Source organism: Microplitis mediator, chromosome 2 (genome assembly GCF_029852145.1).
Source record: "Microplitis mediator isolate UGA2020A chromosome 2, iyMicMedi2.1, whole genome shotgun sequence".
Classification (NCBI taxonomy): Eukaryota; Metazoa; Arthropoda; class Insecta; order Hymenoptera; family Braconidae; genus Microplitis; species Microplitis mediator.
In genome coordinates this window covers 16,321,460-16,349,273 of record NC_079970.1, presented here as the reverse complement: position 1 = coordinate 16,349,273, position 27,814 = coordinate 16,321,460, and the positions used below count along the sequence as shown (strand labels likewise).

General features: G+C 37.1%; 3 protein-coding genes across 3 annotated transcripts; 2 read left to right on the top strand and 1 right to left on the bottom strand.

Annotated features, from left to right (window-relative positions):
* Positions 1-1,151: 1,151 nt before the first annotated feature.
* Positions 1,152-2,279, top strand: LOC130663192 (uncharacterized). Its single transcript, XM_057462309.1, has one exon. The coding sequence runs from the start codon at positions 1,152-1,154 to the stop codon at positions 2,277-2,279; it is 1,128 nt and encodes a 375-aa protein (XP_057318292.1).
* Positions 2,280-9,838: 7,559 nt separating this feature from the next.
* LOC130663345 (uncharacterized) lies at positions 9,839-11,538 on the bottom strand. The gene is made up of 4 exons (XM_057462516.1): positions 11,383-11,538; positions 10,362-10,492; positions 10,117-10,287; positions 9,839-10,050 (listed from the first exon to the last, which is right to left on the bottom strand). The coding sequence occupies exons 1-4, from the start codon at positions 11,491-11,493 to the stop codon at positions 9,915-9,917; spliced, it is 549 nt and encodes a 182-aa protein (XP_057318499.1). The 5' UTR covers positions 11,494-11,538; the 3' UTR covers positions 9,839-9,914.
* Positions 11,539-19,342: 7,804 nt separating this feature from the next.
* LOC130663191 (uncharacterized) lies at positions 19,343-19,891 on the top strand. The gene has a single exon (XM_057462308.1). It carries the CDS (start codon positions 19,343-19,345, stop codon positions 19,889-19,891), a length of 549 nt encoding a protein of 182 aa, XP_057318291.1.
* Positions 19,892-27,814: the final 7,923 nt, after the last annotated feature.

The following is a 27,814-nucleotide window of genomic DNA, read 5'->3' as shown; positions in this document are numbered from 1 at the left end:
CTCTCAATTATTTAAAGTATATTTCCAATATCCTTAAATATCTATTGTAACTCATATTATCAATCAATCATACCGTACTTCCTTATAATGAGTACAGAGGATCTAACCTCAACATGTCATCAAGCGCGAAGCGCAAAATGTAACCGGACATAAATGATCGGCAAAATAGCTCCAAAAAACCAAACAGTGCTCTGCCTCAAATTAAGACAGCGTCCAACTCATTCCTTTTGGACAAAATGGTCCAAAAGGCTATGAAGGAGATTACAGGAAACAAAACCTCAAGTAAGCAAACTTACCAACCCAACCTCAAGGTGGCAAGACCGCAATCAGCAACAGACCCGAACCAGAGTAACGATGGCTGGTTATTACCCAAAAACCCGGTTAAACAGCCAGACCCAATAACAAAAGACCCATTAGAGCCCTCAACGAACGTGTTCGATTCCCTCGACCTGGACCCGAACGACATGGAGATGTCAGATGACGCACAAGCAAGTATCTCCAACGAATAACCAACACTCACCCATCGTAACGATAACTCACGACCTAATTCACCTCTGAAAAACGGGAGCCCACAGGAGAAAACAGGCAAAACAGCACCACCTAAAAAAATTAGGCCACCTCCAATTCATGTCCAAGGAACATCATTAAAAAAAATCGTAGAGGTGGCGACAGCATATTCAGCAAACTTGGACGACCTCACACTTAAACAAATAGATCCGCAAAACATTACAATTCAAACTATCAATATGTCGATTCAAACTATCATATCATAAGAATATGACCAACTCCAAGTCTAAAACAAACAGGGCATCAAGAACTGTTAGCAACCAGTTTTCATATGCCAACGCAGCTGCTTTCAATACATACACACCAAACCCTAACACGAAGACCGCACAACAGAGCTTTGTCCCCAATAATAACCTCCACTCCATCAGCAACCACCACAGTCAACCTCAAATAAACAACGCCCCACAGACGAACAATGACAACCACCAGCTCCACAGCTGGCTGAATGACTTAAAAAAATAAATCCTCACTATAGTCCAAGGACAACTAAGTCAAATTGCGAAACAAGTCGCCGAAAACTCGGCAAATATAAATCAGCTCTTTTCATGCTGGGAGTAAATACTCCCATTAATCCCGTTTACAATATGGACAATGACCATCAAGTCACATTTGAGTCTCTGAAGGTGCTCGCAGACAACGTAAACTCGATCATCCATAACAGAAAAAGATACGAAATCCAATTAATCCTTGATACTAATCACTACGACATACTACTTCTTTCCGAAACAAAACTCAATCCCAACCACTCGCTTGAATTCAAAAATTACAACATTATAAGAACGGATAGACCTAACGCGATACAAGGTGGTGGCACAGCCATCCTGATAAAGAAATCTCTGAACTATCAAACGGTCTATCACCCGTCCTCGTCACTCAACGAAGTATTGGAATACACAATTGTCAGCCTATCGCTCAAAAAGGCCAACCTCCTAATCATCAGTGCTTACGCGACAAACGATAACCACTCCATATTTATAGACGAACTCAACAATCTACTACTGAACATCAAAACTTCAGATCCTATGAACTACTTCCTACTTGCAGGTGACCTTAACATCAAAAACCGCGACTGGGGCGACTCAGAAGACAACCAACGAGGAAAAATCTTCAAAAATTGGGCCTCTGACAAGGCGACGGAATTCAAAGCCTCAATCTACTCACCAATCAGGCCTACCTTTAAACCAGGTAGGTCTTTTCTTGACATTTGTATTGCGGATGCACGCCTAACACTTACCAACACCATCAATGGCAAACTCGAAACCCTAGAATATGACAGTGACCACGACGCAATAATAATGGAAATAGCCACGGACGTCGAATCACAAAGACCACTGGACCTATTAGCCTTTTATCATAGATATAGATACAAATCCACAAAATGGAAATCATTCACCAAGAAACTAGACACTGAAAACACTACAATAATCCCCAGCAACGTAACGCTCTCAACTGACCAGATAGACAACTACTTAAAAGAAATAGACGAAGCAATTTTAAAAACAATAGAAGTAACTGTACCAAAAGTTAAACCACACGACAAAATCTACAACTACGTGAACAGTAACATCAAAAAACTTTACAAAGAAAAAACGAGACTACTGACGCTTTACCACAATCAACTCCGAATTGACCCAACGCACAAACGCAAGGACACTATAGATACTAAAGCTGAACTCAAAATCATAAAAAACAACTCCACAATGAGTTTGTGAAGTCAGCAAACAGCTACTGGACTGCCCAACTGAAACAAATCAACCACAACAACTCAAAATCATTCTTCCCCAAAATCAACAAGATGTTAAGACCTCCAAGAAGGATTACAATTGACAACATAAAACTCAAACAAAACAATCCATTACTCATTAGAAGCAATTGCACCGTGACTGAAGCAGTAAAAGACGATGAATTCATATTATTCACTAACCCTGGCGACAAACAAAACATACTAGGTGCTCATTTCGAAAAAATAAACTCGCCCCGCTACCTAATGATAATACGCTCCTTCGGTAAACAGTTGATAAAGCAGCCCACAAGATTTGTCAAGAAGCGGAAGAAATCAGAACAACTGGCAGCGCACATACGGAATTTAGCGATGATAATCCTGCTACTAATCCTCTTTCCACGGCGGGGGATTTTTTTTGTACACAAATTGACATAGAAAAGATCTTCAACAGACTACCAAAAAAAACATCTAGTGGACTAGATAATATTCCTTCAATTGTTCTAACACATTTTCCACCTTCAGTGATCAAAGCCTACGTAGTAATTCTCAACAACGCTCTCAACAGATATTACTTCCCGTCCATCTGGAAATGCGCCAAAGTGCTGCCAATTCTCAAAAAGGGGAAAAATCTTAGCGATCCAGCCAGCTATCGCCCAATCAGTCTTACACCTAGTATCAGCAAAGTGTATGAAGTGCTCATCAATAGGCAAATCGTAAAGATCTGTGAGGAGAAGAATGTGATCCCGGACAACCAATTCGGGTTCAGATTCAACCATTCCACAACTCAGGCAATCCACAAGTTGGTTTCGGACATTACCCACCACCTACGATACAACGAACACACTGCAGCACTACTGATTGACCTTGAAAAGGCCTTCGATTCTGGCTGGACCGATGGGCTGTTATACAGATGCAACACCATCGGCATCCCCAAGTGGTTGATCTACACGATTCTTGACTCAATCACCAACAAGTCATTCGTAACTTGGGACGGCAAACACACTTCAGCACTCAGATTCTCAATAGCAGAAGGATTCTCTCCTATTCTTTTTATTATCCTTACAGCTCAAATCATCAACGCAAGCTACATGAATGGGACCACAGAGATGCTACCGTATTCCTTAAGATCTATAGCGTTCGCAGATGACGCCATTTTATATATGTCAGGCCCCTCAGTACCACTACTGCAAAAAAAACTAAACGACATCGTGGACAAAGTAAGCAGACCTTTCGCTCTTTGGAACCTCAGAGTAAACCCTTCTAAATGTAAAACCATCATATTTAGAAGGACGCACGAACATCTTGCCAGTTCAAAAAAAAAGGTCTCCAAGATTTTACTTTAAGTATCACGCTCCCTAACACAGGCAAAACCATGGTCGTTCCTAGAAAGCAAACAGTAAGGTACCTTGAGGTCCACCTGGACCACCTGCTAAAACTCAACAGCCATGTTGAAATCCAGCTTGACAAAGCCAGAGCTGCCCATAAGGCAAACGGAAGGATCTTTCATTGCAAACACCTGTCAAGAGAGGCCAAGGTAATCTGCTACCAATTGCTAGTACGACCCATCATCACATATGCCGCACCTATATGGTGGAACATCGGTGTCACGGTAATGGAGAAATTAAGATCCTTTGAAAGAGTCTGCCTTAAAGCATGCACTGGCCTCTACAGATCCAGAGAATCCAATCACCACCGATATACCAGCAACGAAGTGCTCTACGAGATTGCCAACATCCCACGCATTGATAACTTCATCCTTCAATTAGTCAGAGACTACTTCGCTAAGCTACCGCAAATCAATAACCAATTGGTCAAAAATCTGACAACATTTACAGAACCTGAGATCATTACAGGAAATCTGTCGGGCTGCATACCACCACAAGCGTTCGTCCACTTCAACGCCAAAGGGGTAATCCAAAATTCCAATAATTTACCCATCCTCTATTACTGGAGGAGGAATAAGGCTGACAAGCGTATAAGCCTGCAACCTGACAGCTTCTCCAAAATGAGATCTGACTTCACATTCTCAATGGCAATCCCTGATCGTGATGCCCTTGACTTCAGACGTATGGACACTAAAAAATACTGGTGGCTTAACGCCAATTCATCCCAATTGAGAACGCTCCATCGACACAGACAACTGAAGTACACAGCTCTCCTATGAGCCAGCATTCCTGTAAATATTGTACATGATGTAAATAATAATTTTAGAGTAAGTTAGTATGTAAGTAATAATTTAAGCAAAGTCATATGGTTTTTTCCCAGAACAATTGGATTGTCTTTTTTTTCCATACCTCGATATATCAGCTACTGAACTGTTATTCTAATACATTGTAATAATTATCATTAATTATACCTACATATTTAAACCACCAGCTCCACAATGCGGCACCGATTGTTAAAATACGAGTACCTCATGCGGAGGTCAATATTTCATTACATTAATAGCCTAAGTAAAATGTTCATTTAAGTTTACTTTCCATTTACTGTACCCACAATGTATCTTGTTTCGAAAATAAACTTTTTCAAAAAAAAAATTAGCACGTTTGCACCCGGACTAGGATTTTCTCAAGGCGTAGGTTCGAATCCCACAGTGGTAAAAAAAAAATAATTGCGGATTTTAAGTTGACAGTGGAGGTATATACATAAACATATACACAAATACATTCCAACGATATATATATATGGGGCATTCCACGCCAAATCGACCACTTTTGACCCCGACCCCTTTCGATTTGGCTGAAAATTGTTTTTCCTTTTATACCCGATTAAAATCATTTTTCAGAAAATTTTCAAATTTTTTTACCCAACCCAAAAAAAGTTATGAGTTTTTCAAAAATAAGGCTTTTATTTTATCAAATAGCTATAACTGCTTCAAGAATTGACTAATCGGGACGTTTTTTTTTTCAAAATTTTTGTCATTGAATGTACTTTAAAAAAAAAAAAAAAAAAAAATTTTATGATGATAAACTCTATGAAATTTTCAGTTTCTTTGAAAAAAACCGTGATTTTCTTAAAGTACGTCATGTTTTATTTTTTTTTTTATGTTCTCAAAAAAAACTTCATTTAATGCTGCAATTTTTCCCGCCAATCCTAGAGTGGGCCGACTATTCCTTCTATTTTTTTTTATCAATTAAAAAAAAAATTTTTGCCCAGTTGGGCTTATTTTGCTAAACATCAGTCTGGAAATTTTTGAGGATTTATAGATGACATCCGGCTTTGAAGAATTTAGACGAAAAAATTCATTGATAGTGGTAATCCTTTTGAAATAGCGATGGACGTTAGACTTTTTTTTCGACAGCCTGTGGCATGGTCAAAAATGAACCAAACGGCAATTTTTTTTTTTCATTTTCTTTGTTTTCACGTCTAGTTTTAAAAAAAAGTTACAATAAAATTAATTATGTATCTACAATTTTTTTTTCACTTTTTTGAAAAAAATCCAAATTTTTTTAAGGATTACCACTATCAATGAATTTTTTCGTCTCAATTCTTCAAAGCCGGATGTCATCTATAAATCCTCAAAAATTTCCAGACTGATGTTTAGCAAAATAAGCCCAACTGGGCAAAAATTTTTTTTTCAATTGATAAAAAAAAATAGAAGGAATAGTCGGCCCACTCTAGGATTGGCGGGAAAAATTGCAGCATTAAATGAAGTTTTTTTTGAGAAAATAAAAAAAAAAATAAAACATGACGTACTTTAAGAAAATCACGGTTTTTTTAAAAAAAAACTGAAAATTTCATAGAGTTTATCATCATAGAATTTTTTTGTATTTTTTTTTTAAAAGTACATTCAATGACAAAAATTTTGAAAAAAAAAACGTCCCGATTAGTCAATTCTTGAAGAAGTTATAGCTATTTGATAAAATAAAAGCCTTATTTTTGAAAAACTCATAACTTTTTTTGGGTTGGGTAAAAAAATTTGAAAATTTTCTGAAAAATGATTTAGATGGGGTATAAAAGGAAAAAAAATTTTCAGCCAAATCGAAAGGGGTCGGGGTCAAAAGTGGTCGATTTGGCGTGGAATGCCCCATATATATATATATATATTTATATATATATATATATCGTTGAAAAAAAAAAAAGTTTATTATTACCCTCAAGGAGACAATTTTTACAATATGCATTAGTAAAAATTTAATAGCAGTCTCAGTGAAAGTTTTATTCTAAAATAGAGTTTTTACTAAATCAAATAGTAAATTTTATTGAATGCTTATGTTTTTTACTCTAAAACTAAAAGTAATTTTACTTATAATTTAGTAATTTATAGGATAAATGCGATTGTAACTTTTACTTATTTAAAAGAAAATTTCTACATCATTGGACCGTTCCTAGTTTGCATCGGCGAGATAGTAATTTTTGTTTGAAAAATAACATATATCATCAGATTTTTTTCTTCGTTTAATTAGATATAGGACTATATATAATTAGATCTGATCAGACATGGCTAATATAAATTCATGTATAGTCGTGCATAAGTTTATATATGATTGGATCTGATCAGACTTTATTGGTACGAAACCAATAAATATTTAATTATATATATAGTTCCGATAAAATATATATATATATATATATATATATATATATATATATATATATATATATATATATAACAATTTTTTAATATCAAAGTTATTAAATTTTTATTCTGTCTCCTATCAATTAAACTTAAATCCCCAATACTTAAAAAATGTTCAAAGGTTTCGGCAGCAATTTAAAAGTATAAAGTATCAATTTGATTATTTGAGTTAAGTAATGCCATAAACTTTTCCTAATTATAAGTGTAGAACAGTCTAGCGGATCATACTAAAATCCGCCGATAACCAAAGTTAAGCAGCATCGGCGTGGGACATTAATTGGACGGGTGATTTCGTAGTAAAATAGTAGTCAACGGATGATAATTTTTTTTTTTTATTATTCAATTTTAACCGACATTTAAATTGATGAAGAAAATAAATCCTAATTAAATTACTTAATTAATAATTTACAAATATTCTAGATGAGATTCTAAAAATGACTATATTCGTTCATGCATGATTATATGTGAACATATCTGTTCATATATAAACAGATCAAGTTATGTATGATCAGACCTGGCCAATTTTTGGATCTGATCATATATAGACAATTATTTATGATCATATATGATTAGACAAAATCTTTTTTCATCGGGAATGAAATCAAACTTATTCAATATCCAGAATTTTTTTTTTTACAATTTCCAGGGGGTACCCTATTTTACACTATTTTACCCGCAAAAATGAAATGTTTCTTTTTTATGGCCATTGAAAATTTTGTCTATTTACTTCGAATTTCTAACAATTTTCATAATAATTTGTTATAAACTTTATAAAATTGTGCAAAACTTTATCAATTTTTACAAAATGCTACCCCACACTAGATGCAATAGTGACATCAAATTCTCTGAAGTTTTATAAAATGTTATAAAATTTTATACAATTTTATAAAATTTCATACCATAATATCATATTTTATCTAATTATTACTTCCTTTTTAAGATCTTACTTTATGAAATTAGATAAGATTATATAAAATTTTGGCTAAACCTCCGAATACGGCACATCCTACTTTTGCTTATAAATTACACACAAACTTTATTTTTATGTGTATAAACGTTATCCAAGCGAATTTGTTGGCGGCGGAGCCGAATAAGCCTCAATTTTGATGTTTAGCACTCAACACACAACACGTTCAAAATTCACTAAACTGTCAATTAATTGGTAAATTAATTAACATTTCACTCGCGAAATTTTGAGTTAATTATACCACTAATTCACCAATAACAATCTTTAACGCATAAATTCGTTAGACTCCTAACCAATGATAGGTTTTATCTCGGATGTGATGGTGGAATCGTCAGTGAGGCACCTCCATCACATCCTGCCTCATACCTATCACTGAAGTTACCACACAATTATAAATGGGATGGACCTACACGCCACCGTCCTTCTTACGGCTTTAAATAAAATCAATTTTTATATATTTAATTTTGAATTAGTTATTGATAATCGATTAATTAACAGCGCCATCTATGTGCACGTATCACATCTGAATCATATCAATTCGCCCGTATCGCCAACTCAGATAAATTGCAATGGGTTTTATATGTTATTAGGGTTATTAAACCGTATTTTTTGAAGTAAACGGCGATGTGCCGTATTCGGAAGTATAGCCAAATTTTATATTATTTCATAAAATTTTATAAAAATTTTTTTTTTCCCGGGTAGTTAATAAACCTCATATTTGAGTGAACATCGCTGCGATATTTGACTACCTTGCCACTTTATGTTTATAACCTCGAATGGAATGAGTGTGATCGTTAGTAGAGATTTATTATAATATTTTATTTATTTATATATCTTGTAGGTTATTATTTTCTTTAAAAAATAAAATTAAAGAGTCCTATAAATTATTTGTCATAACCTTGCTTAATTAACTTCATATGTCATTTCTTTCTATTCAAATAAGCCATTTATTCACTATTGAGAAATATCTATTTGGTTCAAATAATTCGATTATCAACTATTAATAAATCTTCTTTTGGCTCAAATAAATACTTCTATCAGTGCAGTGACGTAGTAATCGTCGGTTCTCAATAAATAACTCATATATTTACATCATTTGTGGTGTTAAGAACGTGTTAATTCAAACGGTTAAAAATTATATACCGTGCTTTATGTAGCTTTCACACCGGTACTGTTGACAATCTCAACACCAAATCATTCACACCTTACTGTGAACTCATAATTTTTTACAGTGTAAGATTTTAATTTCAATAATCCTTTCTGATTCTTGTGTTATTTTTCTAAATAGCAAATAAAGATTAAAGATTAGTGCATAACACAAGAATTGTAGACGATAATACAGCTTTTATTTTATTAATTTACTTTTTTGTCTCACATTCCATGCGATTACTGACTGTTATCAAAGTATTAATGCATTTTTTAATTTATTTAGTAATGTATCATCTGTAGTGACATATGTACCTACTCGACCATTGCCATTGCTTCATACTGTTATAACAGTTGTTTCAAGTTTTCTTAAAGATATCAATATGCTGTAAGATAACCTTATTTGGATATGAATTCAATTGAAGCAACAGTTTGCGATAACTGAGTCGGTAATCGTATTTTGACAAAGTTATTGGTGTTGAATTGCTAAGATAAGAAACATCGACAGAATTCTATGATCTTTGAAGCTCATTTTATTTTAGACTTCATTAGTCAATCAGTTTTACAGTTATCCAGAAAAAAAAACCCTTTACTTCCAAATTCAATTTTCAGGAAAATTTAATATTTGCTTGCCTAATTTGCCTTAAATTCTTATAAAATCTGAATTGTGATAAATACGCCTGAATGCTGTGAGTTATGTGGATCGATCCATCTGGTTAAAAAATGTAGTACCTAAAAAAGTCTCAATTAAAAAAACGAAAAACTTAAATTATCAACCGCCTTAAATTTTTAACATTTTTAATTTTCATAACTGGAAATTATGAAGAACAATAAAATCGCAATTAATAACCAAACATTTTAAGATATAGAATAATATTTATTCATTTCTAAATTCATACACTTCATAATGCAACTTGAGTAATAAAAAAATTTTAACGACAATTGTGGTTGTCAATGATAGCCAATTGGTTGACAATGAGATTGTATTTAGTAGCTACATTCCACATTATATAATCGATATCTACAACTGGATCTGAGTGTCGCGTAAATATTGAGATGTTCTCGGTACTAAAAAAAATTATTAAATTATCAGTTAAAAAAATTAAGTTATTCGCTTATTTATTATAAACTTACTGATTGGATCCGTAATATTTACAACCCCACATTATTAAATAATTATTGTAATCTGTATCAAGAACCTTGAATTCTCGATTGAAAATTCCTGAAAATGGTGCGTGAATATCAAACTGTAGCACATCTTTTTTCAAGATTACATCGGCAACAGCTGTTAAGTAATCATTGGTCCTAATTTCAAAAAAAATTTTGAAGTTACGTACGGAGAAGTCAATAATAGATAATAATTGAAAATTTTATATTACATTGGTGAAAGACTGTTGTGAATAACGGTTGATACACCATGTCTTGGTAGAGACCACACTTGTTCTACACATTTCTGTCCATTGTCCCAATGATTTTGGTTGCGTGCGAATTCAAACCATCTTCCACGTAGCTAAAGCAAAATATTATACTATTGTTGGAAGTTTATCCAAAATGACAGCCATTATTTAAACACTAAGAAATAATTGCTATGCACAGATATGTTTTTAGTAAAAATTATAATGAAATAGTTTAGTATTGATTGAGCATCTAGTACTAGTACATTGAATAGCGAGTAGGTTAGGTGAGTCTTTATCCGGGAAGCACAATGTGTTTAACACGAGTCGTAGGTGCACACGCACGAGCGCCAATGATTGCTTAGTGTGCACTGGAGACGAGTGCTAAGAACATTGTGTTTGACGGACGAAGATTTAACCCACGTACAATGCACTATACTTTATTCAACGATTGTCTGATTTTTGCGAATTATTATGTCAGCAAAGTAAACTCTAAATCAGCTGAGGATCTATATGATACTGATAAAGGTAGAGTTTGTTGTTGAGAACGGTCGATAATGACTTTTGAGGAATGTGATTATGGCTTCAAATTCGGTTGGTTATGACCCCATAAACAGACGCTGTTAAGGAACATGGGACGCCATTTGCTTTTTGACGAATTATTAACTACCGATCGGTAAACGGTCATTTAGGGTTTGCTTTGCAGATATGATAAGTCGCGATAATCAGACATGTGTTGAATAAAAATCTATAATTTCACCCAGCAAATTGTAAAATATAGTACTCGATAGAATATATAAAATTCCATTTCTACTAACATAATGGCAAAAATTAAGTTACTGGCTAGGTGTTCTCACAATACTAACCTTTATGGGTAATTTTTGTTAAAAAATCTCTGTGTGTAGTTGCAAACGATTATTTCGCGAACAGCTACAGATTATTTTCTGTGGTAATAAGCGATTATTTTTTTCCTTGAATAATTTGAGGTGACAAAAATAATACATACCCTTTGTAAACTAACTGGAATACCAGTAATCCTGGGACAGGTACCCCGTTCTGATAACACAATAGATGCTCCAACAGCAGTTAAGAAAAAAATAATTGAAAGACGCAACATAGTGCTTGACAATATCTTTTCGAATAATTAATTTTCATTAAATCATTTGACTTTATATATACAAGTTTATTTCTTTTGTTCACTTGTCAAAATATTTTTTCCGTCAAAAAAAACCCGGAAATTTATTATAAGGAAAAAAATTTAACGCATTGTAGACTATAAATATTTTTTTTTACAACTTCGTCAAGAAATATTATTTTTAATATAAATCAAGTTTAAATATTTTTTAATGAAAAAAAAAAAAAAAATATAACATAAATATAACTTTTGCATAACCGAAAATATACAGATCAGTCTTAAACTACACAATTGGGTACGTTTTGAATAAGCAAAAAAACCTAGAAATTTAATTACAAAATAAAAAAGTATGTACACTGTAAAAAATTTGCGGAGTGAATGCGGATTAAATCCGGAGGGAGCGGAGTGAATGAATTTTTAATTATTCACTCCCCTCGGAGTGAAATTCACTCCGCAGGGGAGTTTTCGCGGAGTAGATAATTTTTTATTAATTTAATCCCCCCGGAGTGAAATTCACTCCGGAGCGGAGTTTTGTAAATATTATTAATAAAAAATAACTCCACTCAAAAAAGTCGAAGTAAAAACTCGCGTATTACATAATTGATCAGCTGATACGCACACACATACGCACACACATATTTAGACACACACGCGCACTCGCACATACACACTTGCACACATTCGAACACACGTACACACGAACACATTTGCACACACGCACACATTTGCACACATGTACACATTTGAATACACGCGGACACACACGCAAATATTTGCACACATCTGAACACACACAAGCACACATTCGCACACACGCTCACAAACACCTGCACACACCTAAAAACATACATGCACGCAAACACACACTCGCACACACATTGTTTAGCAATTTAATATAAATTAATATAAATTTATTTAAGTATTCAAACTCCGGACCGAAGTGAATTGGGAGTGAAATAAAATCCGCGTCACTCCGAGATCACTCCGCTAAAAAAAAACTCCCAATTCACTCCGCATGTGGAGTGATTTTTTTTAAAACTCCGGAACTCCGAGTGGCGAAGTGTATGCGGAGTGAATTCGGATATAATTTAACTCCGAATTCACTCCGGATTTTTTACAGTGTAAATAACTTATTATTTCGATTTCTCGAGGTATAATGTCATTCATTATAATACAAATTAGTAATGAGAAAATTGAGAGGCTTTCTTAATAAAATTCAAGGGTCGCTCGAAAACGTCCAAGAGACAGTACTCGGCAACATACAAAATTCTTGAGCGACATTGAAATACTGGGCTGAAATTTTCAGCGTAGTCATGATTTCATTAAAAATAAAGTAGAAAGATTTTTATGTGAGTAAAATAGTCGAATAAAAAAAACCCGTCCATAAAGCACCCTCAGCGCTTTTGCGCTTGAGGTGTGCAGTATAAACTATAGCTGACATGAGAAAGAAGAAATTTAGAAAAAAAAATCCAAATTTCGATTATTTTTGATATTTTCAAAATTCGGGAGCGACCTGTTGAAAATTTGTTATCAAGCTGATTTTCGGAGAGGCTTCATAAAACATCTTAAATCAACAAATTTTCATAAGAGACTCGAAAAAAAAATCGGTCTCTCAGTTGACCCTGCGGGCCAGCCCTAAAACTTCCCGCTGTTTTCGAGCTCAAGAACTTCGAAAACATTATTGTGAAAACATTTTCGAGCTCTTCGAGCGCGTTGTTGTTTTAAAAAAAAAACGTTTTTTACGTTGTTTTTTACGTTGTTTTTTACGTACATACATACATACATACATACACTTGGACATCATCTTGAAATTAGTCACAATAGCTTCTTAGGACCTCAAAACGTTGACATCTGATGAAAATTCGATTTTCGTAAATCGGACCAAAACCTATAACTTCCCGAATTTTTGAAAATTTTCAATTTTCTTAGAGGGAAGTTAAAAAAAGATCGGTTTTTAACTTCCCGCTAAGAAAATTGTAAATTTTCAAAAATTCGGGAAGTTATTGGTTTCGGTCCGATTTACGAAAATCGAATTTCCATCAGATGTCGACGTTTTGAGGTCCTAGGAAGCTATTCTGACTAATTTCAAGATGATGTCCGAGTGTATGTATGTATGTATGTACGTACGTACGTACGTATGTACGTACGTACGTACGTACGTACGTATGTAAATACCTGTATCTTTTGAACGGATGAACCGATTTTGAACTTTAAGGTGCCATTCGACGCGGATTGTCAATATCTTGAAGCCGAGAGAAAATTGAGCTTGATCGGTAGGGCTCGTTCAGAGATATTCCAAAAATAAAGTTTTTTCAAAAATGTTTTTTTTGGATAACTTTTAATGTGCTCGATGGATTCATTCCAAAATGGACTGGGCTCTAGAGCTTTATAAGCCACGTCGAATGTCACCTCAACCATCAAAATCAGTTCATTCGTTCAAGAGAAACCGTTGTCGAAAGAATTAAAAAAAAAAATTTTTTTTATTTTTCCTGAAATATCTCAAAAACGACTCGATAAATCGAATCCAAAATTTTATCAGCTTTAGAACTTGACAAAACGCGTCGATTGCCGCCTCAACCATCAAAATCGGTTAATTCGTTCGCGAGATATCGTGGGAGAAAGAAATGCTAAAAAATGGTTTTTTACAAAACAATGGCATACAAAAGTATTTGCGAGCTCGTAGAGCTCGAAAATGTATTCACAATAGTGTTTTCGAGCTCAACGAGCTCGAAAACAGCGGGAAGTTTTGGGGCTGGCCCGCAGGGTCAACTGATAGACCGATTTTTTTTTTTGGGCCACCCTAATAATCACAGATAATTATATAAAATTATATATAATTTATGTAATTACATATAAATACCCTGGTCCCAAAAATTAAGGGATAGAAAAAAAATTCTAAATTTTTGAGTTATTTTCAACATGCTGTAACTCGGTAAAAAATGGTCGTAGAAAAAAAAGCCAATTGTAGCCTCAAGTTTCTAGTTTTCAGATCTGGACTCCAAATTTTTTTATCATGCATGGTTCCGGAGTAATCCTCAGAAAACCGACGAAAAAATAATTTTCAAAATTTTTGCTCGTCTTCCAACAAGTCTATGGGCGTGAATATTATCGAATTAAATTTTTTTGGATATTCTGACCTTATGACTCGTTTAGGAAATTTTATGCCCTTTTATTTGCTGGCCTCAAATAGTTCCTCCAACGATTTGGCGCCGATTTATCATTGGTGAAAGCAAAAAAGTCCATTTTGGCTTTGATAATTAATAACTCCGGATGTATTGGTCGTACAGAGAATGGAAGTAGGGTTTTGAAAACTGCAAAACATTCTCTATATGGCATAATTAGTAGCTTATGATAGTAACATTTTTTTTGAAGCGATCATGTTTATTCAAAAACAGGTAAAAATTCGCATATTTAAGGATATTCGGAAATCTTGGTACAACTTTAAATATAACGAATGAACAAAAATGTTGTCATTTTTTTTCCAACCTCAAAGTGTCCTAAAAAAACCCTGAAAATTTCAAAGCGCTGCGAGTTTTCTTTCTTAGTGTCTTAAAGCTATAAATTTATCGATTTTGCCAAAAATCACCATAATTGTTAGTTTCTCGGTTTTTGTTCATTTTTTCGGTTTCAAAATGTTTTTTTCACCGATAATCTTAATTTCTTTAATCAAAAAGATTGATTATTGATAAAAACTGAAAAAAAAAATGTTGAAAAAAATTTTTTGTTCAAAAATTTTTTTTTCGTTATATCCGCAATGATTTATCATTGTGTTATATTCTAGCTTATCTATTTATCAGACAGAATATTTTTAAATTGACCAGGTTGACGTCGTCAGGGTGTCAATAAACCCCAGGTGCGTCAGCTGTTGACCTTCTTTTGTTTTATGCAAAAAAAAGTTTTCTACTTACCATGGTGGAGATTATGGGCCCCATAAGTCAGCCCAAATAACCTATTTTTTCCGTAACTTCTTTGCCTCCGCCGGTGCGTATGCGTCCCTACCGACGGCCTTGAAATATGTCTCGGAATACTACCCGTAACGAGGGTCATGGAACGAGATACTTCCGCTAGGTGGATCAACGGATGAAACCTCCACAGGAGCCAACTGCTAACCCTTGCTGATGCTGGTCCAGAAGGCCAGGCTCTCCCTTGAATTTTCCTTTGAACAGGACAAGCCTTGAAGGCCTGGTTCCTCCACAAGTGCGAGGGATTGCAATTGATCGACCAAACCACCAGAGCCTGATGGCTTAACAACACCTGAGTTCGACGGCTTAACAACACTTGAGCTCGACGGCTCAGCAACACACGAAAATCGGAAAATAAGTAAAATAAATTAATTCGTCACCCCCGGCGCATTGCTGGGCAACTTTTGGACATTTTGCCGCGCCGGTAAATAATTTCAGGGACCATTAGTGTAAATTAAATTGGTAAAAAGAATTACTTTGTTAGTGCGTAATTCGCACAGAAATCTCGTGCATTTTTTTTCCTTTCTTTTCTTTCTTTCTCCCTCGTAGTCACGTGATTTCCGCGTGTCGTGTGAATGATATCATAGTGTCGTGTTAGTGCGTACGAGACAGACAATGACAAAGAAAGACAAAGAGCTCGGCGCTGCTACCACTGCTCCTGCTGCAGTCAACCCCGCGCCAATGTTTACTGCTCCACTACCTCCGTTTAACCCGAAAACGGTTGCGCTGTGGTTCGCGCAACTGGAAGCGCGTTTCGAGACGTACAACGTCATCGATGAGAAAAAGAAGTTCAGTTTCGCCGTCGCTCTCCTCGATTCCGATGCTGCCCTGGAAGTCGAAGCCATGATAATTACCCCACCAGCGGACACACCGTACACTCAGTTCAAAGAAACACTTGTTAAGTGCTACTTTGCCTCTGAGGCGTCCAAGTTGAAGAAACTCTTGGACGGTGAAGCTATCGGGGACCGTACTCCTTCTCAATTTCTACGTCAACTACGGGCGTACGCACCTAAAGTCAGTGAGGACATAATCCAAACAAAATGGCTTGCAAATCTTCCCAAGAAGACCCAGGAGTTGCTTTTTGTGTCGCCAGATGACGCGACATTAGACCAACTCACCAAAACCGCCGACAAAATCCACGAAGTCTACCCCGATAGGCAGTCGGTTGCTGCCGTTTCAGAATTAACTCCTGCACAAACGCCGACGGAAACCTCGTCACTGGAGAAAGTAGTTGCTGCGTTGTGCCAACAGGTCGCGACTTTAACAGCAAACCTCCAACAGGAGCGGGGAAGGAAGTAATTCCGTGGACAAGGTTTTCGTTCTGAGAGCTCACATCGCAGTCAGTCGAAACCTCGACTTAAAAAATCCGGTCTCTGTCGTTTCCACGAAAAATACGGAGCCAAAGCCTACCGCTGCATTCCAGGCTACAAATACCCAGGAAACTCCAGCGGGAGCCAGTGGAGGCGAACTGCGACTCCTTGGCATCCTCAAATCGCCTGTTGATCACAGACTTAGCCACCAATACACCTAACCTCGTGGATTCTGGCTCAGATCTATCCGTATATCCATATGGACAGCTAAAATACAAGCCAGCGTCAGTGGGTTATCAACTACGTGCCGCAAACGCTTCTCTAATCGAAACATACGGATGCATCACGTTATCTCTGAACTTAGGTCTGCGCAGAGACTTCACCTGAAAATTCAGACTAGCCGACGTCACCAAGCTGACTATTTTAGTTGACTTGTTGAGTTATTTTAACTTACTAGTCGACCTCAAGAACAAACAATTGCGTGACGGCACCACTAGTCTCAACTCCCAAGTCCACCCAACCCGAGAGGATGCCAATTACATCAAATTGGTAGAAGGTGAAACAAAGTATCGCGAACTGCTAAGAAAGTACCCAACAATCACTCGCCCAGAGGGAATCACAGCCAAGATAAAACACTCTGTAGTTCATCACAATAAAACTACTCCGGGACCACCAATAGCATGCAAAGAAAGACGACTAGCGCCAAATAAGCTCAAAATTGCCCAGGAAGAATTCCGCCAAATGGTAAAACGGCGTCGCACGCCCGTCAACCAGTCCATGGGCTTTCCCACTACACCTTGTCCCCAAGAAGTCGGGAGATTGGCGTCCCTGTGGTGATTACCGGCAACTCAACACACGCACGATCTACAACAGCTATCCAATTAGACGTATGGACGACTTCCTAGCAGCATTGAACGGTAAGAAAATATTCTCTGTTTGGATTGGGTTAAGGCCTGCAATCAGATTCCAGTCGCTAAGGAAGACATCGAAAAAATCGCCACTATCACACCATTTAGGCTATTCGAGTTTGCCTTCATGACCTTTGGCATGAGGAATGCCGGTCAAACCTTCCAGAGCTTCATTGATGAAGTCACCAGGGATCTGGATTTCGTTTTCCCGTACATAGACGACTCCCTAGTAGCATCAGAAGACGAAGAACAACAAAGCCAACACCTAGACATACTCACCAAGCGTTTTGAAAAGTACGGCATCATAATCAACGTCGCCAAGTGCGTTTTGGGCCAGCGAGAGGTAAAATACTTGGGTCATATCATCAACCAAAAAAGTATCAAGCCGTTACCTGACAAGGTGGTCGCAATTACTAACCTCAAATTCCCGAGTACGATTTCCGTCCTGCGCAATTTTCTAGGTACAATTAATTTTTACAGGAAGTTCAAAGACGCAGCGAGAATCCTGGCACCGCTGAACAAACTCCTCGAGGATCCTAAAATCACAAGATCAACACCGATTGTCGAAACACCAGAGCTCCGGCAAGCATTCGACGAGGCCAAGCAAGCTCTAGCAGACATAACCTTGCTATTTCACCCTGATGACAACGTTCCTTGGGCAATCTTCACCGACGCATCAGATAACGCTATTGGCGTAGTATTTTAACAGCGTGTTGACAACCAGTGGCAACCACTTGCATTTTTCAGCAAGAAACTACAACCTTCTATCACTAAACTGTCCACATACGACCGCGAGCTTCACGCTATCTATGAGGCAGTACGTCATTTTCGATACATCTTCGAAGGTAAGCTGGTTACTGTATTTACTGACCATAAACCACTGTTGTACGCTTTTCAGCAGCGCCCAGAAAAAGCCTCGCCATGGCAGTTCCGGCGCTTAGACTTTATCAGACAGTTCACGAGCGACATCCGCCACGTCTCCGGTCAACAAAACATTGTTGCCGACATGCTGTCGCGCGTCGAAGCTATTTCAACCCCTATCACTGCTCAGGAGTTGGTATTCGCGCAAACAAGAGACCAGGAACTTCAGAATCGTCCCAACGACCCGAACCTAGCGGTCCAATGGCTAGCAATAACCTTTGAGAACTATCTAATCACGGTTCACTGTGATGTTTCATCAGGGAAACCAAGACCATACATTCCCGGTCCTCTAAGGAAACAAGTTTTCGACTCGCTGCACTCCCTAGCCCAGCCTGGAGCCAAAGCATCCATAAAGCTAGTGGCAGAAAGATACATTTGGCCATCGATGAGGAAAGACTGCCGAGAATGGGCAAAAGCTTGTCTCGAATGCCAGCTTAACAAAATACACCGACACGTCTCTGTACCACTAGCTCGTTTCGACCTACCTACGCAGAGATTCGAACACATCCACATCGACCTGGTCACTTAGCCAATGTCACGAGGATACACAAAATGACTGACAATCATCGACCGGTTCACGCGTTTTCCCGAGGCTATACCACTCAAGAATGCAGACGCTGACACGGTAGCAGTGGCATTAGTTAGACAATGGATATCTAGATATGGAGTACCATTGCGAATTACCTCTGATCAAGGAACTCAATTCACAGCAGCCTTGTTTCAAGCACTGATGCGAATCCTAGGAGTCAAACACCTTCGCACGACGCCATATCACCCAGCTTCCAACGGTTTGGTAGAGTTTCTACGCAGACAACTCAAAGCCGCACTGCTATGTCACAATGACACCTGGTTCGACGCCTTGCCTGCCGTCTTGCTCGGGCTTAGAGCAGCCTGGAAAGAAGATCTACAAGCCACACCCGCTGAGCTTGTATACGGTGAGCCAATTCACACACCAGGAGAACTATTGGCTCCCTCAAATAAACACGCGGATGCACCAGGTGTTTCACGAGACCTAAAAGCACATTTTAATAACCTGGCACCGGCCGAAACATCGCGTCAGGGAATACGTTTTGTTTTTTGTTTCAGTGACCTGAAAACCTGTACCCAAGTTTTGGTGCGCAATAACCAGATCGGACCATCCTCCTTAGCACCCTACGAAGGTCCATTCGAAGTCATCGCTAGACACGATAAATACTTTATCGTAAATCACAAGCGTGCTAACACGGCGATCTTAATAGATCGTATGAAACCAGTTTACTTCGTCAACGACGTTAAATAATTTTCTTTTTAATCGATTTGTCAATCAGTATTATTGTTGCGTAATCACAACTACATTCAAATTTGAATGTAGTTGAACTTCCGGCAAATAGAGGCAGCACCTACTGGGGCCTAGTGTCTATCTATTCAAGCTTGACTTGCGCTGTGCGACGCATGCGCATGGATTTTTACTGCCTCGTGGCAAGAAGACCGACGCCATTATCTATTCGTTTTATACAATCTCAAGTGTCACCACGTGTTTTGTATAATCTATTAAAATTGCGTTCATCTCGAGTAAATCATTAAAAGTAATCAATAAACTACGTTAAGGGTTCATAACTCTATATAAAAATATAATTATTTTTATAATTGCGAGCTCAGAGCTCAAAAAATAAACATAAAACAACATCAAGAAATCCAGCGTTCTACAACCTGTTCCTCACGAGGTTATATCATCGAGAAAGCAACAGGTGCATTTTTTATTAAACATTTACTTGCTATCAGTGCTCAATTAATTTAAAAGACTCAGTTTTAGTATTTTTAATTCATTTATTTACTCGAGCTCAACTCAATAATTTGTATTCAATCATTCACGTATTCATGAGCTCAGACATTTAACAGTATTTATAAATTAAAGAAACTATTTAATTTGCAACCCAGTGATATTTTGTGCTGTGACAAATAAAAATATTGTTATATTTTTAAATATGCGTATTTTTCAAACATCCCAACCACCAACCAGTCCTGGCATGTCTTTATTTAATTATTATTACAACAATTATTTTTTTTGTTTTTGTTTGTAAATAGCTTTTTTAATATTCTATTAGTATGTTATATTTTTTTTAAGAAGGAAAGTATTGTAGCGATAGCTACCTTAACTTTAAGTCCCCGCTCGGGCGATTTCGGTGAGACTCGAGTACTGTCGTCAGCTGCGAGCCTCACGCACACATATAACTAGAGAGACACCACGTTGTTAAGTGTCGACTACACTCTATTGCGTTGTACCTTTGTGATCTCTCGTAATGAATATCACGTTATGTTTGATCTGGACTTTTATTTATAATTTAAGTAGTGATTTAATATATTCCTATAACAATAAATCCTACATATATATTAGGGTGCTTCATTTCGAAGCAACATTTTTTTTTTTCAAGTGCATATGGAAAAAACCATAGTTCAACACAAAAAAAAAAATTTCGCGCAAGAAAAAAAATTCTCTGTCGAATACAGACCTAGCTTATTGCAAAATTCGATTTTCCCATTTAAATAACATGGGAAAATTTTTTTTTTTCAGCTTTAAGTATTTTTAACGTCGTTAACAAATCAATAGATCGGATGAACTAATACATATTTTTGTAGGAAATTGAACGCTCTACAAAAAAGGTCTCTTATCATTTTTTGATAAATCCATCTATTCGAAAGTTATTAGAGCTCAAAGTAAAGTTGGAGATCTTTTTACTTTTCCGGTGAAACTATCAGACTTATCACAAAATGTTATAGGATCATTTTTGTTAAAAATTTTATTCTCTACATATTATTATAAGTAAAGTTTTTTCAAATTCCGCATTATGTTCTAGTTATTTTCATTTTAATTTCAAGCTTTTAAAAAAGTGGTTCTGATCGATTTCAAGAGCTCGACGAGTCGTTCAATTGAGAGCAGTTCAAGATGATAGAGAAGAAGACGAGGATGACGACTACTCAGAAGATGAGACCCTCGCTGAACACCTCGACGCGCTCCAGATGAGGAAACATGGCCGTCAAGCTAATAATAATTACTAGAAGTTTTCAGAGAGAACAAAACGGCCAGCTAAAGCAAACGATACTAGGGCTACAAAAGCTTTACCAGAGCCCTTAGCATCTAGTATTGTTACAGATCACGAAAAGCCAAAAAACGGAGATTTTAGCTCCAGTTTTTGCATTACCAGCTAACGAGTTCCGATGCTGGAACTGCGACAAGACAGGACACCGTCACAGAAATTGTCCTGACCCTCGACGACGTTTTTGCTTCAAGTGTCGAGTTTCCAGAGTGACAACGTCAAGTTGTCCTTTCTGTAATCCGGGAAACGAAAAGAAGCGAGTCATTCACCGACTCGAGACTCACTAGGTGATCGTACAGAGTCGGATAGGGCTTGTCAAGGTATGACCGGCACCGTTACAGGTATTTATAATACTGAAGAAGTTGGACAGGACGTGATGGACTTCGCTTACTCAATCGAGAAAGAAGGTAACAGGCCACCGTTGCCAAAGGAGATGTATTGTAGTAGTCAGTTACAGAATGACTTCGAGAGTAACATTAAGAAGTCACCCACAGCTTTCTTTATCACACTTCGGATATTAGGATATCCGCTGAAAACTTTGATAGACTCAGGGGCCTCAAAATCATTTTTAGGACCTGAAGGAATTGCTCTAGTCACTCAACTACGCTTATCGCTTGACACCGTGTCGTAACATCAAACAGATGAGAAGATTTTTTGGAATGGCGTCATGGTACCGACGATTCATTCCTGAATTTGCAACCATCGCGTCACCTCTCACAAAGTTACTGAAAAAAAATCAACTTTGGGAGTGGGGTACAGAGCAGGACATGGCTATGACAACTTTGAAGGAGCATCTTACTTCCGCTCCAGTACTAGCATGCCCAGATTTTAAGCTACCGTTTACGTTACAGACCGATGCTAGTTCAGTAGGACTCGGTGCTGCCTTGACACAAGTCATAGATGGTCAAGAACGTGTCATCGCGTATGCAAGCCGATCATTAGCTGACGCCGAGCGTAAGTACACCGTCACGATTCCAGAAGATCAAGGAGAAGTTCTAGTTGTCATCGCAGATGACGTGGACCGTTGGTATAACCGATGGTTGAGAGATGTACACGAAGACCCGATAAATTTCCAGGTTGGCGAGTAGATAGGGAAAATCTATACTACCACAAGCCATCAAACTTGATAGAAGCTGAGTTAGAAGATCTCAACGTATGGAAATTAGTCGTGAGACGGGCATCACACCAACGAGTGATCACCGAGTGTCATGTTACACCCGAAGCAGGACACTTAGGAGTCGACAAGACTTACAGGCGAGTAGCAGTCAATTATTATTGGCCAAATATGTTCCAAGACGTGGTGAAATATGTTCGACGCTGCGAAATTTGCCAGCGCACTAAAGTGGAACAAGCACCACCTGCAGGCTTCATGGGTAAAAAGGAAGTGGAGGAGCCACGGTCAATTATTGCTACAGACATTATGGGCCCATTGCCAAAGAGTATGAAAGGACACGCCTATCTACTGGTAATACAGGACTTGTATACTCAATGGATTGAACTACGATCACTTAGGCGAGCTACGGGTATAGCGATAAGTGAAGCTCTAGAAGATCTAGTCATTTGGAGGTGGGGTAAATCCCAAGTCCTTTTGACAGACAACGGTACCGAGTTCGTAAATAGGGACATCAGGTCCCTAGCAGAGCGAGTGGGATTTCGGCATATGATAACACCACCATATCACTCACAAGCAGATCCAGTTGAACGAGTTAATCGAGTGCTCAAGACTAAGATGACGGCATTCATCAATGAAAATCATCGAGAGTGGGACAAATATCTACCACAATTTCGATTTGCCCATAACACAGCACATCACAGTTCTATTCACACAAGCCCAGCTTTCCTGAACACGGGAAGAGAATTGTCATCTACAGGTTCACTTCGACAGGAGGTGGAAGGAGAACCAGAATTAATACATGGTCCTCTCCAGGAGTGGCAAGCAAGGATGCAACAACTAAACAACTTGCGAAAAAGTATTGTCCACGCGTTCGATACAGCATTTCAGAGGCAAGCTCATTATTATAATCAACGACATCGAGATCGTGAGTATCAGGAAGGAGACCTAGTGTGGAAAAGACACTTTTCACTGTCTAGTGGTTCTAAACACGTGTCAGCCAAGCTGAGTGATAAGTTCAGTGGTCCATTCACGGTATCCAAGAAAATATCACGAACAACATATGAGCTGAGTGATTTAGCAGGCCGAGTAATCGGAACGTTTTCTATCCAACACTTGAAACCTTGTATACCTGCTATCTAACTTTCTTTCCTTTTTCTTTTTGCTACAGCTATAGTATGTAAAAAGTTACAGAGCTTAATAAGATGTATGTTTCAGATCTTCGATAAGGCTACAGTATGTCGGGACAGGATACTAGGAGTTTGGAGAAGGAGATGGAGGGCCTCGAAGAGGTCTTGTTTATCGACCTGTCCGTCGACGATGATGACATATCAACGGCCACAACAATGCCGGAGATTAATTTGGGAGACGACGAAGTGAGCAATCCCTCCCGGAATGAGATGCTAGGAGATCAGGAAGCATCGGGCTACAGTCAAGAGCAGGGAGAGATGCTAGGAGTTCAGGAAGCATCGGGGTACAATCAAGAGCAGGGAGAGATGCTAGGAGATCAGGAACCATCGGGCTACAGTCAAAAGCAGGGGGAGGCCAATCAGGAGGAGTGTGCCAGCGATACAGGTACAGAGACCGACAGCCTGTACGAGGGTCTACCAGGAGAGCTGCTGATGAGGCTTGATGAAAACACGCTCTGGGACCTTATCCGCCCATACGTCAAGCATCTGAGATGGCTTGACCACTTTAAACCTGGTCTGCTAAAGGCACTGGGGAAAGTGGCTGTTCGTATGAGCCACCCCAGAGACATCGGCTGTCCGCTCCAGGACATACGCAATACTGCTACAGTTAATGTTTCAGGTCGTGGGTTCGAGAAAACAGTATTAAAAGTTTCTAGGATGAGAGAGTTCGAATCACGATCATGGTAAAGAAAGAATCACCATGGTACCAGCAGTACAGTTCCAGAGTCAGTAATACAACGCAAACAGACGACATCAGCTTCAGACATCAGGGATAGAGTTCAAGACAACGTATAATCAGGACAACAATCACCGTACCGTAAAATCTTCCCCAGGAGGACGGGAGTTGTGACGTTATTTTTCGTATGGGGGTCAAATCAAAGTGAACGTCACAAACACCAACGAATTTCATTGTATTTACGAGCATGGTAACTCAAGACTTATAATTTAGCTTACAGTAATTTACGATTTTGATACAGATTTTTGATTAAGTTATAGTTTAAGAATTAAATATGGAGTAACGTTTGGCGACAGTTATGGATTTTTGGATAAAGAAAATAAGAATTAGAAGTAGAATTATGGAAAATTATTATGGGACATGGTTTGAGATTAAAGTTTGGGAAATGATTAAGTTTGAGTTTTGGATTTCAAGTTTTGGTATTTTCAGTATGTGGACGAGTCAGTGTTACCGTGGAGCGGGACAAATTAGTCACCCGGTATCATCTGATGATAGAACCTAGTTCTATCTCTCTGAGAATTCTTGGTTGATTGCAGAGGTCTAGCTGAGATGCTAGTGCTCCAGTATATAAGGAATTTGACGGATGTAGAATGGGATCAGTTTTGGAGTTTTGGTTTGGCAGGCCTCAACAGTAATTTTGTGACCGTTGCTGTTGTGGAAGCCGTTTGGTCATTTTTAAAGTATTAGTCTGACAGGTCTCAGAGGACAAGTAATCACTTGTACCGCTGAGGAAGTCGTAGGTCACTTAGTTTATAAGTTTTATGATCCCGGCTGAAGTCTGTTCAAGGAGAGCAACTGCTAAGGATATCCATACTCAGAATGGGTTTAGTGAGTACGTTTGGTGAAGACTTAAGCCTCCAGTTACCGTTATAGTAAAGATTGAGTTGGATTTAAGAATTTAGAATATAGAGGTCAGTTATTGATAACGATAGGAATGAGTTTGGGGTTTTAGAATTGAGAATTGAGAGAAAGAAGTCGGAGGGAGACCTTCGAGGAGTACGGACGTGAGCATTCGACTCTAGTCGCTTGAAGCGAGTAGACGCGTGCAGTAATGGCGCTACAGTTCAAGGCATTGTGGAAAGCTATAGATTGAGATAATTGCTACAGAAGTATTATTGAAAAACAGTGTAAGATGTTACTTGATATTTATTCACCAGACATCAGGTATGAAGTAATTATTATAAATAATTAATCGAAATCGAGTCAAAAGTCTTGAGGTATTATGCTCCTGTTTTAATTAAAGAAAAGATTTAATATCTGAGAGAATTATGAGGATAGTGTTACATTTTTAGAGTCCCGATCACGTTTTATTGTTAGTATTATTTTATAAAAGATTTATAAGAAACATGATTGATTGTTGAACCAATTATTGTCTAATTAACATCGAAATGAGACCCATGTACATTAGTTTTACGATTTTGCTAAAGAAAACGTTCTAGAGTATCGAATCCATAATTATTGTTCTAGTTTACCAAATATTATTTGACTATCATTTAGTTCTAGTTAATTAATTGATTTATTTATAAAATATCGATACGTATCATCTAGATGTCAATTTACTTTCTGTTAAGATTAATTTCATTATATTCAACATTCGTTATAGAGAAAAATATTATTTGTGCTGAGCTACCGTATTTTGTTTATTGTTAAATAGAGTTTTGAGATTATTGTTGTTCAATAAAAGTTGCGAATTCAATATGAATCTACATGACTTTGGAATGATGTAACCCGGACTACTCCCTCTCTCCATAAACCTACACACTGAGCGACACCATGGCATACCGTTACTCTGTTTTTAGTTTTCCAGTCTCCGTTTCGTTTTGCTTATAAGTTCTGAGCATTTTGTTAAGTTTTAGTTTTAGTTTTGCTTATGCGTGGTTTCGCTGATAATTCCACAGGTCAAAAATCATCCAAATTTCATGATTTACTGGTTCGGTGATTCCAGTGATAAAAATTACCTGGCGCCCTATTCGTATTGAGACTGGAGGTTAAAGGCAGAGAACGAAGTTGTAACGCAGAAATTAGCGTCTAGTTTTTATTTTACAATATATATATATATATATATATATATATATATATATATATATATATATATATATATATATATATATATATATATAAGGGTGATCCAAAAAATAACAAATTTTTTTTATTTCTTCCAAACAGATTCAAAAGTTTCATTTAGATAGAAAAAGACGCCTGTAAAAATTAGAGCTCTTAATATTAACATTAAGAGGTTCCTCATCGCACTTTTCTATTTCCCATGAGAATAACATGGGAAAAATTTTTTTTACGTCTTCTGATTTTTATAAGTAGCTAACGATGCGTCATAGGAATAAATGGCAGGCATATTTTTGTAAGGAATTAAATGCTCTACAAAAAAAGATTCTTATCATTTTTTGAGGAATCTATTTGTTCAAAAGTTATTTGAGGTTGAAGTCGAATTCATATTAAATTTTGAGATTTTCTACTTTTCCGGCGAAACTATCAGACTTATTACAAAATATTATTGGACCATTTTTGTAGACAATTTTATTCCCTAAAAGTTATTTCTAATAAAGTTTTTTCGAATTCCGCATTGTTTTCTAGTTATTTTTATTTTAATGTCGAGCTCTTAAAATCGATCAGAAGACTATTTTTTTATGAGCATGATATTAAAATAAAAATAACTAGAAAACAATGCGGAATTCGAAAAAACTTTATTCGGAATAACTTTTAGGGAATAAAATTGTCTACAAAAAAGGTTTGATGATATTTTGTAATCAGTCTGATAGTTTCGCCGGAAAAGTAAGAAAATCTCAAAATTTAATATGAATTCGACTTCAACCTCAAATAACTTTTGAACAAATAGATTCCTCAAAAAATGATTAGAATCTTTTTTTGTAGAGCATTTAATTCCTTACAAAAATATGCCTGCCATTTATTCCTATGACGCATCGTTAGCTACTTATAAAAATCAGAAGACGTAAAAAAAATTTTTTCCTTGTTATTCTTATGGGAAATAGAAAAGTGCAATGCGGACAATGTTAATATTAATATTAAGAGCTCTAATTTTCACAGGCATCTTTTTTCATCTAAACGAAACTTTTGA